The sequence below is a fragment of the Microtus oregoni genome, unplaced genomic scaffold, assembly GCF_018167655.1.
Source record: "Microtus oregoni isolate MIOR12 unplaced genomic scaffold, Mior012 000017F_ref0000208, whole genome shotgun sequence".
Classification (NCBI taxonomy): domain Eukaryota; kingdom Metazoa; phylum Chordata; class Mammalia; order Rodentia; family Cricetidae; genus Microtus; species Microtus oregoni.
The window spans coordinates 2,815,879-2,828,914 of record NW_024543076.1 but is presented as its reverse complement, the minus strand read 5'-3'; the positions used below and the strand labels follow the sequence as shown (position 1 = coordinate 2,828,914).

The 13,036-nt window shown below is 45.4% G+C and overlaps 1 protein-coding gene across 1 annotated transcript in view; it reads left to right on the top strand.

The window, feature by feature from the left end:
- Window positions 1–13,036, top strand: part of Tmod1 (tropomodulin 1) — a 68,206-nt gene that overhangs the window by 29,980 nt on the left and 25,190 nt on the right. Inside the window, exon 3 of the mRNA XM_041667424.1 lies at window positions 6,871–7,027. Coding sequence (XP_041523358.1) covers window positions 6,871–7,027 — 157 coding nt within the window. The remainder of the gene's footprint in view (window positions 1–6,870; window positions 7,028–13,036) is intronic.

Genomic DNA, 13,036 nt, shown 5'->3' with positions numbered 1-13,036 from the left:
AACCTGGGTGTGAGAGTCAAGTTTTGATTCTCAGCAAACCTGATAGGTGATTTGGCAGTTTTTTCTCTCTACCATCTCCTTATGGTTCGTTTCGCTCCTACAGCACATTAGGATGGAGGATACGGCAGCATTTCCCGTCCAGCTGGTTCTGATCCAGTCATTCCCAGCATCCCTGCTGGCCCTAGCCTGAGAACAGCCTCCCTTCTCAGCATCCCAGGATCGCTTGAGTTCATTGTTGCTTTGGCTATTTTGATAATCTTTTCTCATTGGGAAAAAAACAGCTTTATTTATTTATGGACATAAGCCACACATCATCCAATTTATCCATTTAAAGTAGACGATTCCGTTTTTTAAAGTCTATTCACAGCTGCCCAGCCTTCACCACAGCCAATTTCAAAACATTTCCGTCACCCCAGACAGGAACTTCTTGACTTGCTGCTCAGCCCCTCTCCTTCTCGTCTGTCTTAGCTCAGGCTGGTATGATGATGCACAGCAGAGTGCAGGGTTTCTGTACTAGAACTATCTTTTCTATAAGAGCCTTGAGTTCTGGGGGCTTGGAAGCTCCAGAACAGAGTCTGGCGTCTGGGGGGGGGGGGTGTCATGGAGGATCCCTTTCTGGCTTGGGCTCAGCTGCCTTCGCACTATGTCCTCTTGTGACAGATGGCTGAGGAGGGGCACAGCAAGCTCTGTGAAGTCTCCTCTTGGGAGGACTCTAATCCTGTTGGATCAGGGCTCTGTCTTCATGACCTCAGTTATCCTTCATCATTTCCACACAGATCCTATCTCTAATACAGTCGTGTTGGGAATCGGGGCTCCAGTGTGTAGTTTGGGGGTAAGGGGCAGAGCTCGATCTGGAGCACCAGCCCTGGAGCAACAAGTGAGGTACTTTTTGGCTTTATAGACTGGACTGTTTTGGCCATCACATTGCAGAGAATTGTGGAGTTGGCCTGGTCAGGCTGCCTTGAGAGACACCCATCATAGTTTTTCAGGTTAGAGGTCATGACTCCTGGGGCACTGTGTGCCTTTCAGTTCCTGAGAAACCAAGTCACCCCCTCAGGCAGTGAGACAGTCAGGCCTCCTGTGTACCTTGGTGTTCCCTAAAAGTCAGCGAAGCATATAGAAGCTTGGCTGATGTTAGTTAATCTCATATACCCTGCATATCCTGCAAACGTCATTGCATCCCAGCAATTACAATTGAACTGACCCTGGCAACCGCCATCATATTCCGTTCCTGATAAGGTAGAAAGTCTGATTGCTTGCAATAAACTTGACTCGGCTTCAGTCTTGCTGAGACCCCTCCAACCAGACTTAGTTTTAACTTCCACCGACCATATCAGGAGACCTTGGCTTGTTAAGTGAGCGCTGGTGCTTACGTCACATAAATTCCAGCATATGATAATTGCTTGGCGTCTGACTTCTTTCACTTAGCATGCTTTCCGATTCACTCATGCTGCGGTGCTCTATTCCCCGTCACGGTCTGACAGTTCCAGCAGCACAGATCTACCATATTTTACTTATTCATCCATCCATTCATGGAACTTAGCACGTTCATTTTTTGGCCATTATTAATCATGCCTTATGTACATTTGCACACAAGTTTTGTGGCTAACCTATGGTGTGAATTCTTTTCCCATTTCTAACTACACATTCTGGGTCATAAAGTAATTTTATTTCTTAGCTCAGGCCAGTGTAATAAAACACTGCAGAGTGCAGGGCTTATGCGCCAGAACCAAGTTCTGGAGGCTTGGAAGCCCCGGGATAGAGTCTGGAGTCTGGGGAATAGAGCTTCTTCAGAAACCTCCAAGCTGCTTTCCAAAGAGTCTCTGTATTATCACACGCCTGCCGGCTGCCAAGGTCCAGTCCGACCACGTTCTTGCCAACACGTGTGTTTTTTATGGTGTCTGTCCAGCGTGAGTTGCACTTTGTTGATGGCTAGTGGTGCTGAGTGTCTCTTCATGTGTCTAGTGGACATCTTTGAAAGAGGTTTATGGTTTGGTTTGGCTTGTCTTTTTTTGAGACAGGGTCTCATTGTGTAGCCCAAAGTGACTTCAAACTCTGTGTCATGCCGGCTTCAGCTGGAATTACAAGCATGTGCTACTTCACCCAGCTTATCAGGGATGTTTTATAATGAAAAAATTTATTTATTTTGTGTAGGGGGTTATGTGTGTATACGTGTTCTTGAGTGTGCATGTGGGGATGTATGTGTTCATGAGTGTGCATGTGGGGGGTATGTGTTCATGAGTGTGCATGTGGGGTGTATTTGTTCATGAGTGTGCATGTGGGGTGTATGTGTTCATGAGTGTGCATGTGGGGGTGTATGTGTTCATGAGTGTGCATGTGGGGTGTATGTGTTCATGAGTGTGCATGTGGGGATGTATGTGTTCATGAGTATACATGTGGGGGGTATGTGTGTTTATGCATTTGTTAGTTTGCATGTGATGACCAGAGGTCAATGTCTAGTGTCTTCCTTGTTAGCTTCTCACCTTATTTTTTTTTTTTTTTTGGTTTTTCGAGTCTCACCTTATTTTTTAAAATAATGTTTGGTTCTTTAGATGGTCCATACATTTATATAAGATCCATTGATTATATCAGCCCACCATTGCCTCCCCCAACTCCTCCTAGTGCCTTCACTCTGTGTCTCTCCCAGCTTCATGTCTTCTTATTTATTTATTTTTATTAATAATCCCCTGAGTCCAATCTGTGCTACCCATATGCACATCCACCCCATCTTTTTGCAACATGGTCTCCCATTCAACCTGGAGCTCTCCAGTTAGGCTAGGTGGTTGGCCAGCAAGCCAGGGACCGTCCTTCTCCACCTCCCAAGTTCTGGGATTACAGGTGTTCACTGATTTGTGTGTGTGCTAAGGATCAAACTCAGGTTCTCAAGCTTGTGTGGCAAACGTTTTATTGACTGAGCCATCTCTTCAGCCCCCTCGTCAGGAATTTTATATGTTCTTTGAAAAATATCTATTCAACTTCTTTGACCATTCTTTAAATTGTTTATTTTTTTTTGTCCCCTATTATTGAATCCCACAAGAAACTCATGCATTCTGGATATTGTACTCTTATCAGATATGTGATTTAAAGGCATTTCTCCCATTCCGTCTCTTTGCCAGTGTCCTTTGAAGAACAAATGTTTTTAATTTTGGTGAAGTCCATCCAGGGGATTTTTTTTTCTTCTTCTGTTGCTCATTGTTTTGTGTCATATCTAAGAAACCATTGCCTAATTCAGAGTCTGAAGATTTATGTCTACACTTTCTTCTAAGAATTTTATAGTTTTAGCTTTTACATTTTGGTCTTTGATCCTCTGTGAGTTAATATTTATGTACACTGTGAGGTCATATGCTGTTTTTGAAAACAAGTTCAAGTGATAAATAACTAAGTTTTAAAAGATGTAGCTCTCTTTGATTTTAACTGAAGATTCTGTGAGACTTTTTCAATGTAGCCTTTAATGGAAAGAAAATAAACTTTGAGCCCTAATAAGGCTGACGTGGTCACAATGTACTTTAAAAAGTCGATGAGCTAAGAATCTCTAGAAAATACTTTTGAAATTTTGGTTTTGAAAGCTCAGCTTCTTTCATTAAATATTTAACTTAATGAAACCATGTTTTAATATGTTGTATAACTAATATTCATACACACATTAAAACCATCTTTCCTTCCATAGTCTATGGCCCTGATTTGATGTAGTGGTTCTCAGCCAGAGCAGTGCTCCCCCGCAGAAGACTCGGTAGTGTTTGGAGATGGTTTTTGTTGTCATAGGACTACTGACCTCTGAAGGGGTAGAAACCAGAGTGACCATTACCATTATCAGATCAGCTGCCATGACCCTGTTGTCCAGATTAGCACACCATAATGCCAAGGTTGGGAAACCACACCGGCTAAGCCAGGGTCCTCTGCAGCAAAGTCTGAAGGTGATGAGAGTTTAAAACCCCTTTTCAACCTCATGGTTTATTTTTTTTTTCATTACAATACTGAGCCCCAAACCCTTCCTGTCATTAAAATCTATGGTACTCTGGTGAGGTGGCACACATCTGTAACTGCAATAGAGAGGAGGCTGAAGAAGGAGTATGGCAATTTGGAGACCTCTCTTGGCTACAGAATGATACTCTGCTTGAGAGAGAGAGAGAGAGAGAGAGAGAGAGAGAGAGAGAGAGAGAATCATAAAGCAAATAAACCAGAAAGAATTATGAAACCCTTTATGGAGATGAAAATTCCATGCCCCTTGAAGGGACCATCGGGCACTTACCTTCAGGGATTAGCTCATTTCATATTTGTGTATCTGAGTTCCTTGGATTCTAGAACATATTTGGATAACTCTTTTCTACTACCCACATTTTGAATGACTGGCCTCCAGCTAAAATGTGTCTTATCTGATAATAGAACTGTGGGACGCTATCAGTTGGGGGTATTTAATAGCTCAGTGCTGCTGAGATGGCTCAGTGGCTAAGAGCACTGACTGCCCTTCCAGAGGACCTGTGCCTATTTCCAGCACATACATGGCGGCTCACAACTGTCTGTAACTCCAGTTCCAGGGGGTTTGACACCCTCACATACAGGCCAAACACCAATGCACATAAAATACATACTAATGAGTATAGCAGTACAGGCCAGTCCTTCACATTACTTAATTTTAACTTTCCCCAAATATGTAAGAGACGGCCATCATCATCATTATCACTCACATTGTGTAGCCATAGAAGCCATAGCATACAGGGTCAGGGGGGCTTGGTGAATGCCATTCTGGTGTTCCGCCATTAGTCCCTGACAAGGCTTAGACTTGGTGTAGCCTCATGTCACAAAGCAGGTGGGTCACCCTCTGTGGATAGCCATGGATAGACATGGCAGGCAGTAAAGTGTACCATTACCCACTAAGCCACAAGAAGCCCCTGCCATGGGCTAGAAGGAGTAGACCCCCCACATCTAGCTTTAGGAAGTGCCGTACAATCTGTACCTGCCCTGCGGAAGCGTGACTTGCCTGTGAGCATCACCACAGTGGATGCTGTCTGTGAACCGCTGTGACTCTCACGGCATCCTTTGGATTCCCTCAGATCAGTTCATGTTTGTTTTTCTGCCTGCTGGTCCTCTTCTCATAAAATACTCCAGATCCCAATGTCTCTGCTGGCCTCTGGCCTGTGTTTATTTGCACATACCCCAGCCCCCACCTTTGAACCCCTTGTCCCCAAGTCTTGCAAACTGTAGACCCTTGTGACCCAATGTGAGGCCACACCCTGCTGCTGTTGAATCCACAGCAGGTGTGAGCACTTCATAAGCAGCCATAGCTATTAGCCGGTGGTGTCTCTCCCCCAAGCTTCATCCCTGTGGGCATGCCAGTCCCGTGATCTCTCACCCTCTCCTCAAGAGGTCTTCAGGGAAGGATCCAGCATGTTGTGAGTGACAAGGAATAAGCACTTCAAGGGAACCTGCACTTGAGATAGGAGTGACACCAATTTGGTCGATTTGGGGGTGCAGCTAAGATTGCACACCTGTCCCCTAGGCATCCCCTTCTAGCTCTCTAAAAGTAAGGGGCACAGATTGTATGAGGGTTAGAAAGTTTGCCTCTCCCCCAAATCTAAGGGAATACCCTGGATTTGTGCATGAGCTACCCCTGATGATGGAGGTGGGTCTTGTATCTATCTGTTGCTTTCATTGGTTAACTAATAAAGAAACTGCTTGGCCTTTAATAGGACAGAAAATTAGGTAGGCAGAGTAGACAGAACAGAATTCTGGGAGAAAGAAGCCGAGTCAGTGAGTCGCCATGATTCTCCCACTCCAGACAGACGCAGGTTAAGGTCTTTCCTGGTAAGCCAGCTCGTGGTGCTACCCACAATATTAGAAATGGGTTAGATCAATATGTAAGAGCTAGCCAATAAGAGGTTAAAACTAATGGGCCAAGCAGTGTTTAAAAGAATACAGTTTCCGTGTAATTATTTCTGGGCATAAACTAGCCATGCGGGCGGCCGGGTGCCGGGGACACAGCCCCGCCGTTCCTATTACTACACCCTGAAACTCCTTGGGTAGTCTTTCTCTGTTCTGGACCTCAGTTTCCCCTTGAAGGAAGGGTTACATAAAAACTGGTCTCTATGCATCCTTGAAGCTCTCATTGCCTTTGATTCTTGAAGTGCCAGGGGCTGACTTAGGTGAAACCCATTTGGGTGACTGAAATCCCCCTAAATGGGAATCAACGTTGGTAGTGAACCCACACCTACAGGTCTCCCCATGCTTGAAGAAGAGAACAGAGCAATTGGGTGGTGCTGTCGTTCTTGAGAGACCCATCTCCAGAGGCGGCATTTAAAATATGTAGCAATCAGTTCTCATGAGCACAGACCCACCAGACCCCAAAGGCCATAGAGACTGTGGACTGTGTGTGCCTTAGCTGCTTTGTTGTTCTGTCAAGCCTTTCTCAGGCTTGTTGGGGGAGGGTTTCCCTCTTTGAGTCATCTTCCATCCAAGACCCTACCAAGCTCCCTTGGTTTCTTTCTCTGATCACTTACGACGCTGTAGCAAATATAATTTTGTGTCTAAGTACTGAGTTCCAAGAATCTCTCTATGCTCAGCCTGTGTTGGTTACCCTATTGGTTAACACCATACATTTAAAACGGTACTGGTAGTGACACCAGAGGACTGAGCCCCACAACTCCTCTCTGCCCCTTAAGTGGCTGTGTGACCTGGGACAAGTCCCAGCCCTTCTCCAGCTTTCTGGTTCCTTACATAGAAAAAGAAAGGACTTGGCTGGATTCTCCAGCTTGGAGGCCCCTACTAGTCTGTGTTGTGTTTCTGGAGAACTGCGTATCTATAGCTGCTGACTGCTCTCTCTCTCTTTCTCTCTCTCCTTCTCTCTCTCTCTCTCACCCACCACCCTCATCTTAGAATGCACTGCTCCCCGCAGGCCTGAGGCAGAAGGATCAGACCACCAAGGCGCCCACAGGCCCCTTTAAAAGAGAGGAGCTTTTGGATCACTTGGAAAAGCAAGCGAAGGAATTTAAGGATCGAGAAGACCTGGTTCCCTACACAGGGGAGAAACGAGGTACTAAACCACACGGCTTTCATGAGCTTGTCCTTCCTGAGGCCTCACAGAGGACCACATGTGTGCCCTACCCTGTGTTGGGCCAAATGTACCAGGGCCTCTCTTGGGTCCTTCCTGCCTGAACAGTAAACAGTCCCTTACCCTAAAGCATCATCTATGGTGTTATATTCAATCAGTTGGGGATGGTTTGAGGAAAAAGACTCACCCAGACAACCAAAATGTCTCCCCAGATCCTCTTTAACTAGGGTGTATTGGTTATTTTTCATCAAAACCTAGATACTTGTAAGGGAAAGAGAAAGCTATTGCTAATGACATCAGAATACGAGACCTAAACAAGGACCATTCTGTAGAAACGAGGAGCAAGGCACCTCACCCAGCTCCCTCTGATCTGACTCTACTTTCTTTAAAGTCTCTTTTTCTGGCCCTGGTGTCAGCCTTCCTTCATCTCTTTTCCCGAGACACTCTGCTCCAGCAAAAAACAAGCCATCTAGAAGTCTTCATAGGATCATAGATAGACACTCTCCGTGACAATCCAAGCTTCAGGTCCTCCCTGGCTGTTTAGAGTGTGCCTTCTTGCATGCTGTACCCGGTTAGCTGTGGCATCTGTGGACCAGAAGGATGATGAATAGGGCAGACCAGAAGTCTGAGTTCTGTTCTTACTGTTTTTACCTGTCCCCAGGTCATGAGTACTCTTCCTTGCCACCCAGCTCTATGCCTCATGGGTGTGTCTAGTAAGAGATGCTGTGGTTAGAAAGAGCCTATAGCCCAGGTTCTACTACTTATTAGCAATGAGAGCTCAATGAATTACTTGTTTCCTCTTCTGGCGAACTAAATGAGAACATTCCCAGCCTCCTGTGACTTTTGGGAGAACTGAGACATGGATAGACCCACCCTGGCACACGGCAAATACTATGGACACATGAGCTATGACTGCCCTGACCGTCACGTTCCATCTGTACTGACCTGTCTTTCAGCGACACTGCCCCGTCTCCTTTGACAAGGCGTACCGCCACTCTCTGCTCCCTTCTTGGGTGTTTGCCATCTCAGGGACCTGAGTGAGTCTTTCAAAGCTCTTCACATTCTCTCTGATTCTCCTTAATCATCTCTCAGGAGCTGGTCCCTGAGGGTTGGAATGTGGGTGATTTTTGACTACCTGGTAGCCCCAGCTGGCAAAGGGGCTAGCCTTCCATAGTGCTGAGCGGAGCGTGGGCTGAGCGTGAGTTACAGGTGATGAATGTGTCCCTCTCCAGTGACATACTGCCTTAGCCCACAGGCCCATGAGTGTTCTGTGTCTTGTTGCATCCCCAGTACCCAGCTACACCTTGCACACAAAGGTACCTCGTGAATACTTGTTGAATTAAAACATTGTTTTAATTGATTGTGTCCCCCATTCTCTTCTCATTCCTCCCACGGCCCCTATCTGCAAGAATATAAACCTGCCGAATCTGGGTCTGTGTCTACAGCTGTCCCCTCTGTGTCCCTGTTGTCAGCCGAGTATGTGACGCTGTTTGGCTGCCTAATGACAGAACGTGGAAGCACAGAAAGGCAGACATTGTGGAGGGAGTCCAACCATCATCAGCCCTGGGTTGGAGCTTTTCCAGGCTCTCCTGGAAGCTAGAAAGTTCCAAGAGACTCAAGGGGCATGTGAACCACAAAACTTGAAGAGTGCTGGGCTGGGTAGTAAGAGGGGGCAGGCAGCGATGGCAGGGAGGAGGTTTGCAGAGTGGACCCAACGAAGACTGTATGCTCTAGTGATGTTTTCACCCAAGGGCCTGTGGCATAAGCAGGGCTATCTGGCTCCCGCAGTCCCTCCTGCATATTTGAAACCTGAGGAAACAGAGGCTACAGGGCATCAGCAGTGGCCCTGAGGGAGCAGTAGAAAAGCTCGAATCCCTTATGTCCCCATATGAGGCAGGCTTAAATGGCCCAACAGCATCGAGAATGTAATTGGAGCTGGAGACATGACTCGGAGGTGGGATCTGACTTTTCTTCCAGAGGACCCAGGTTCAATTCCCAGCCCCCACATGGTGACTCACAAATGTCCATAACTCCAGTTCCAGAGGATCCAGTGCCCTCTTCTGGATTCCAGAGGCACCAAGCATGAGTATGGTGCACAGACATCCATTCAGCCAAAGCCCCCATACACATAAAATAAAATAATAATAGCATTTAACAGAATATAATTGATGGTAGCTGAAATTCTTATGAATTAAATAAGTGGAGATCTCCACAGAGGGGCTAAGGCCAGAGGTATCTCATGCCATTAGCCCAGGCTTTCCTGAGAATTTAACCCCCCACACTGGGCCCATAGCTTAGGCTGAGGAGAAATAGCACCTAGTCAGCTCAAGATTCTGCAAGATGTGCTGGGAGCCATGCATCTGTGTAAACATCCTGGAGAATTTGGAGCAGGAGTCACTCACATGCAAATGGGGAGGTCAGAATAGAATTCCATGCAAGATATTTTCATTAGAATTTGATTTGGCTGCATATACTGGGAAATTGCATAAATAGAAATTAAAAAATTAAAGGCTGATTAGCCATCTGCCCACTGCTAGGAATCAAGGTCCTCTCTAGCTTTTCTTTCTGTTTCCCTGTAATATATCATTATCTTTACGGTCCTTCTAGCTGCTGGAGGACCAGCCATTCTAATGCTCACATTCCAACTAGGGAGAGAAAGAGAAGAAAAGAAGGTTAAGTCCCTCATATGAGGATCATGAAGTCACATGATCGAAGAAGGACCTGTAGCAGGGGGCTTGTAAACCACGGGTCTTAACTATTTACTGAATGTTCACTTACTGTGTCAGTCATGTCCACGGCGGAGCTACAGCCCCAGCTCTTAGGCATTTTCTTTTCCTTGTACGTTTCTCCCTTTGTTTAGAATCTCACCTCACCGTAGAGTTTCTCATACATTTTCCCCCTATGATTTTATTGTGTGCTTTGCTTGCAGAGGTAAGTGATATTTGCTAAAAGAAGAAAACAAAGTAATTTTTTCCCCCGTAGAATAAGCACCGATCCCATGCCGGGAGTGGGGGTGGGGTTCTAGACAATTCTCTTTCCTTTTCCCAATCTGTTTCTGTGGACTGGCTTATTCCGAGTATAGCCTACAAGTGAAACCAAACTCTCTCTCTCTCTCTCTCTCTCTCTCTCTCTCTGTGTGTGTGTGTGTGTGTGTGTGTGTCTCTCTCTGTCTCTCTCTGTCTCTCTCTCTCTCTCTCTATGTGTGTGTGTGTGTCTCTCTCTGTGTCTCTCTCTCTGTGTCTCTCTCTCTCTCTCTGTGTGTGTGTGTGTCTCTCTGTCTCTCTCTCTCTCTCTCTCTCTCTCTCTCTGTGTGTGTGTGTGTGTGTGTGTGTGTGTGTGTGGCTGACTGGCTAGTTTCTTTCACTTACTGTGTTTTCAGAGTCCGTCATATCCCACAGTTGTTGAGCCATTCATCCATAGATAGACATTTAGGTTTTCCATCTTTAGTCTGTTAAAATTAAATATTTCTGCAGAAGTATGATAAACATTCCTATATAAGTATGTGAGGTTTTTGTTGTTGTTTCTGGTTCGGGTAGCAGGACCCTAGAGATTTAGGCAAGGGCTCTACCTCTGAGCCACATCTCTTTATTCCTCCCCTCCACCCCCTCCCCAACCATGACCAGAGGCAGGGTGTCTCACTAAGGTATTGGGGCTGTCTTTGAACTCTCTTGTTCTGTAGCCGAGGCAGGCTTTGTCCTTGCAATCCTCCTACCTCAGTCTCCTGACCAGCTCTGATTATACACTTGCCTTATACAGGCCTTACTCAAGATTAATAACCTGTTTTCAGTTCTTTGGAGTGTATACCTAAGGGAAGAACTGACGAGTCCAGTGATCACTCTTTAATCCTGGAGGAATTCCCAACTTCAATAACAACTGCACTATTTTTTTTTTTTTTTTGCTTCCCAGCAGCAATACATAAGGGGTCCAATTTTCCTCATCTTTCCCAACACTGATTTGCCACATTCCCTCTGTAGCAGCATCCTCACAACTGTGGACTGGTGCCCAGTTAAGCGTCTTCACGTGTGTTTGTTAGCTACGTACATATCCTCTTCGGGGCAATGTCCACTCAAGTAATTTGCCCGTTTTTAAGTTGGGCCATTTGACTTTTTGTTGATGAGTTGTAAAATTTATTTCTGTATTCTTAGATTTTATTCCGTGTATTGATTTGTGTAGTCATATGCATGCTTGCACATGCATATGGATGTGTGCATACACTACCACAGGGTGCATGCCTGTGCGGGTCAGAAGACGGCGTGCAGGAACTGGTCCTCTCCTTCCGCCGTGTGAGTTCAGTGGGCTGATCTCAGGTTGTCAGGTTTGGTGGCCAGGGCTCTTCCTTACAGTTGAGTCGTCTCATCAGCCCTGGCTCTCTATCTCTGATACTAGGCTTTTGTCGGCTGTACGACTCATGAACATTTTGCCCACTCCGGAATTGGTCTTTGTACTTCCTTAATCACACCCTCTGAGACATAAAACTTTCAATTTTGAATGACGTTCAAGAGAGTCTCTTTTGTTGCTTGTGGTCACAACAAGATTCCATTGCTAATCTTGATCATGCTGTTGTTTTCTTTAAAAATGTCTTGCTTTTAATTCTGATAGTCAGGTTACTGATCCATTTGAGTTTCACTTTTGCCTTTGTTGTGAGGTAGGGTCTGACGTCATTCTTCTGCATGTGACTATATCTTGTGACCCAGCACGTGCTGAATAGACATGGTACATTGTTGATAATAATTTGCACATATATGTGGCTTTTTCCTGGGCTCTCAATTCTGTTGTGTTGTTTGCTAGCTTCATATTACAAAGTTTTCTAATCTATGAAACGAGATTGTTTTCAGTGATCTCTATTTTTTTCTATTTCTTTTAGAATGCATTGTAGTTGTCAGTGTACATGTATTTAGGCTTTATTCCCAAGTATCTTATTCTTTGGTTATTATTATGAACTGCTTTCCTGGCTGCCTTTGCATATTCCTGTTGCTGCTACATAGAAGCCCCTCTGATCTCATCCTGGGCACCAAACGCTGCTGAATTGATGAGTCCCAACAGCTGTCGCTGCTCTTTGTTTTTCATTTGGGTAGGGGTTTGTCTGGTTGCTTGACTGATTAGTTGCTTTTTGGAATGTAGAAGTTCAGACTTTTCTCCACATAAGAGTTATTTGTAAACAGAAATGTCTTCTTTTGTTTGGGTTCCACCTCTTTCTCACGCAGCACGGCATCCACTCTAACTAGAACATCTCATGCGCTGTTGATGGCCCCAATAAAGCTGGGTGTCCTTGGTTGTTTCTGATCTTGAGGGCTCTTTCCGTACTTCTGTGAGGCCCCAGGTCAGAGACAGTTGTCACACTGACTCCCTTCTGATCGCCCTACCCCCAAACAGCACACACATGCCCAATCATATAGACTACATGAACTGAATATCACAGACTAGTTCATTTATAGAGAAAAGAAATTTACTTCTCAGAGTTCTAAGAGCTGAGAAGTTTCAAAGCTGGCAGCAGAGGCGCGGTGAGGGTGGCGTTCCTTTTTGCATGCTAACATGGTGAGGAGAGCGACAGCAAGCATGGATGCTCAGGTTTATTTTCTCTTCCTTCTCAAGTCATTAATGCCCTCCCAGGAGCCCAACCTCGCGACTTCAACTCATCCTGACTACCTCCCCCAAAACTCTGCCTCCACACACTCTTAACAGATGAATTTGGAGATGGGGTTCCCAGGAGGGACAGGTGCAAAACCACATGCAGTTTCTCAGAAATAAAATGAAATTTCTCGTGATGGTTTTCAAACTTGATTTTTCACAGAAAATTCCTTCTAGGACATATTCCTTCTTAATGATCTCCATGATCTCAAAAAAAAAAAAAAGAGTTCTTTATTTTTGAGTTGTGTTTGTGAGCAGAAGTCTGCGTGTGAGTGCAGGGTTTATCGCAGCCAGAAGAGGGTGTCAGATTCCCTCGAGCGGGCGTTACAGGCAGTTTTCACTTGTGGGAGATGGGTGCTGAGA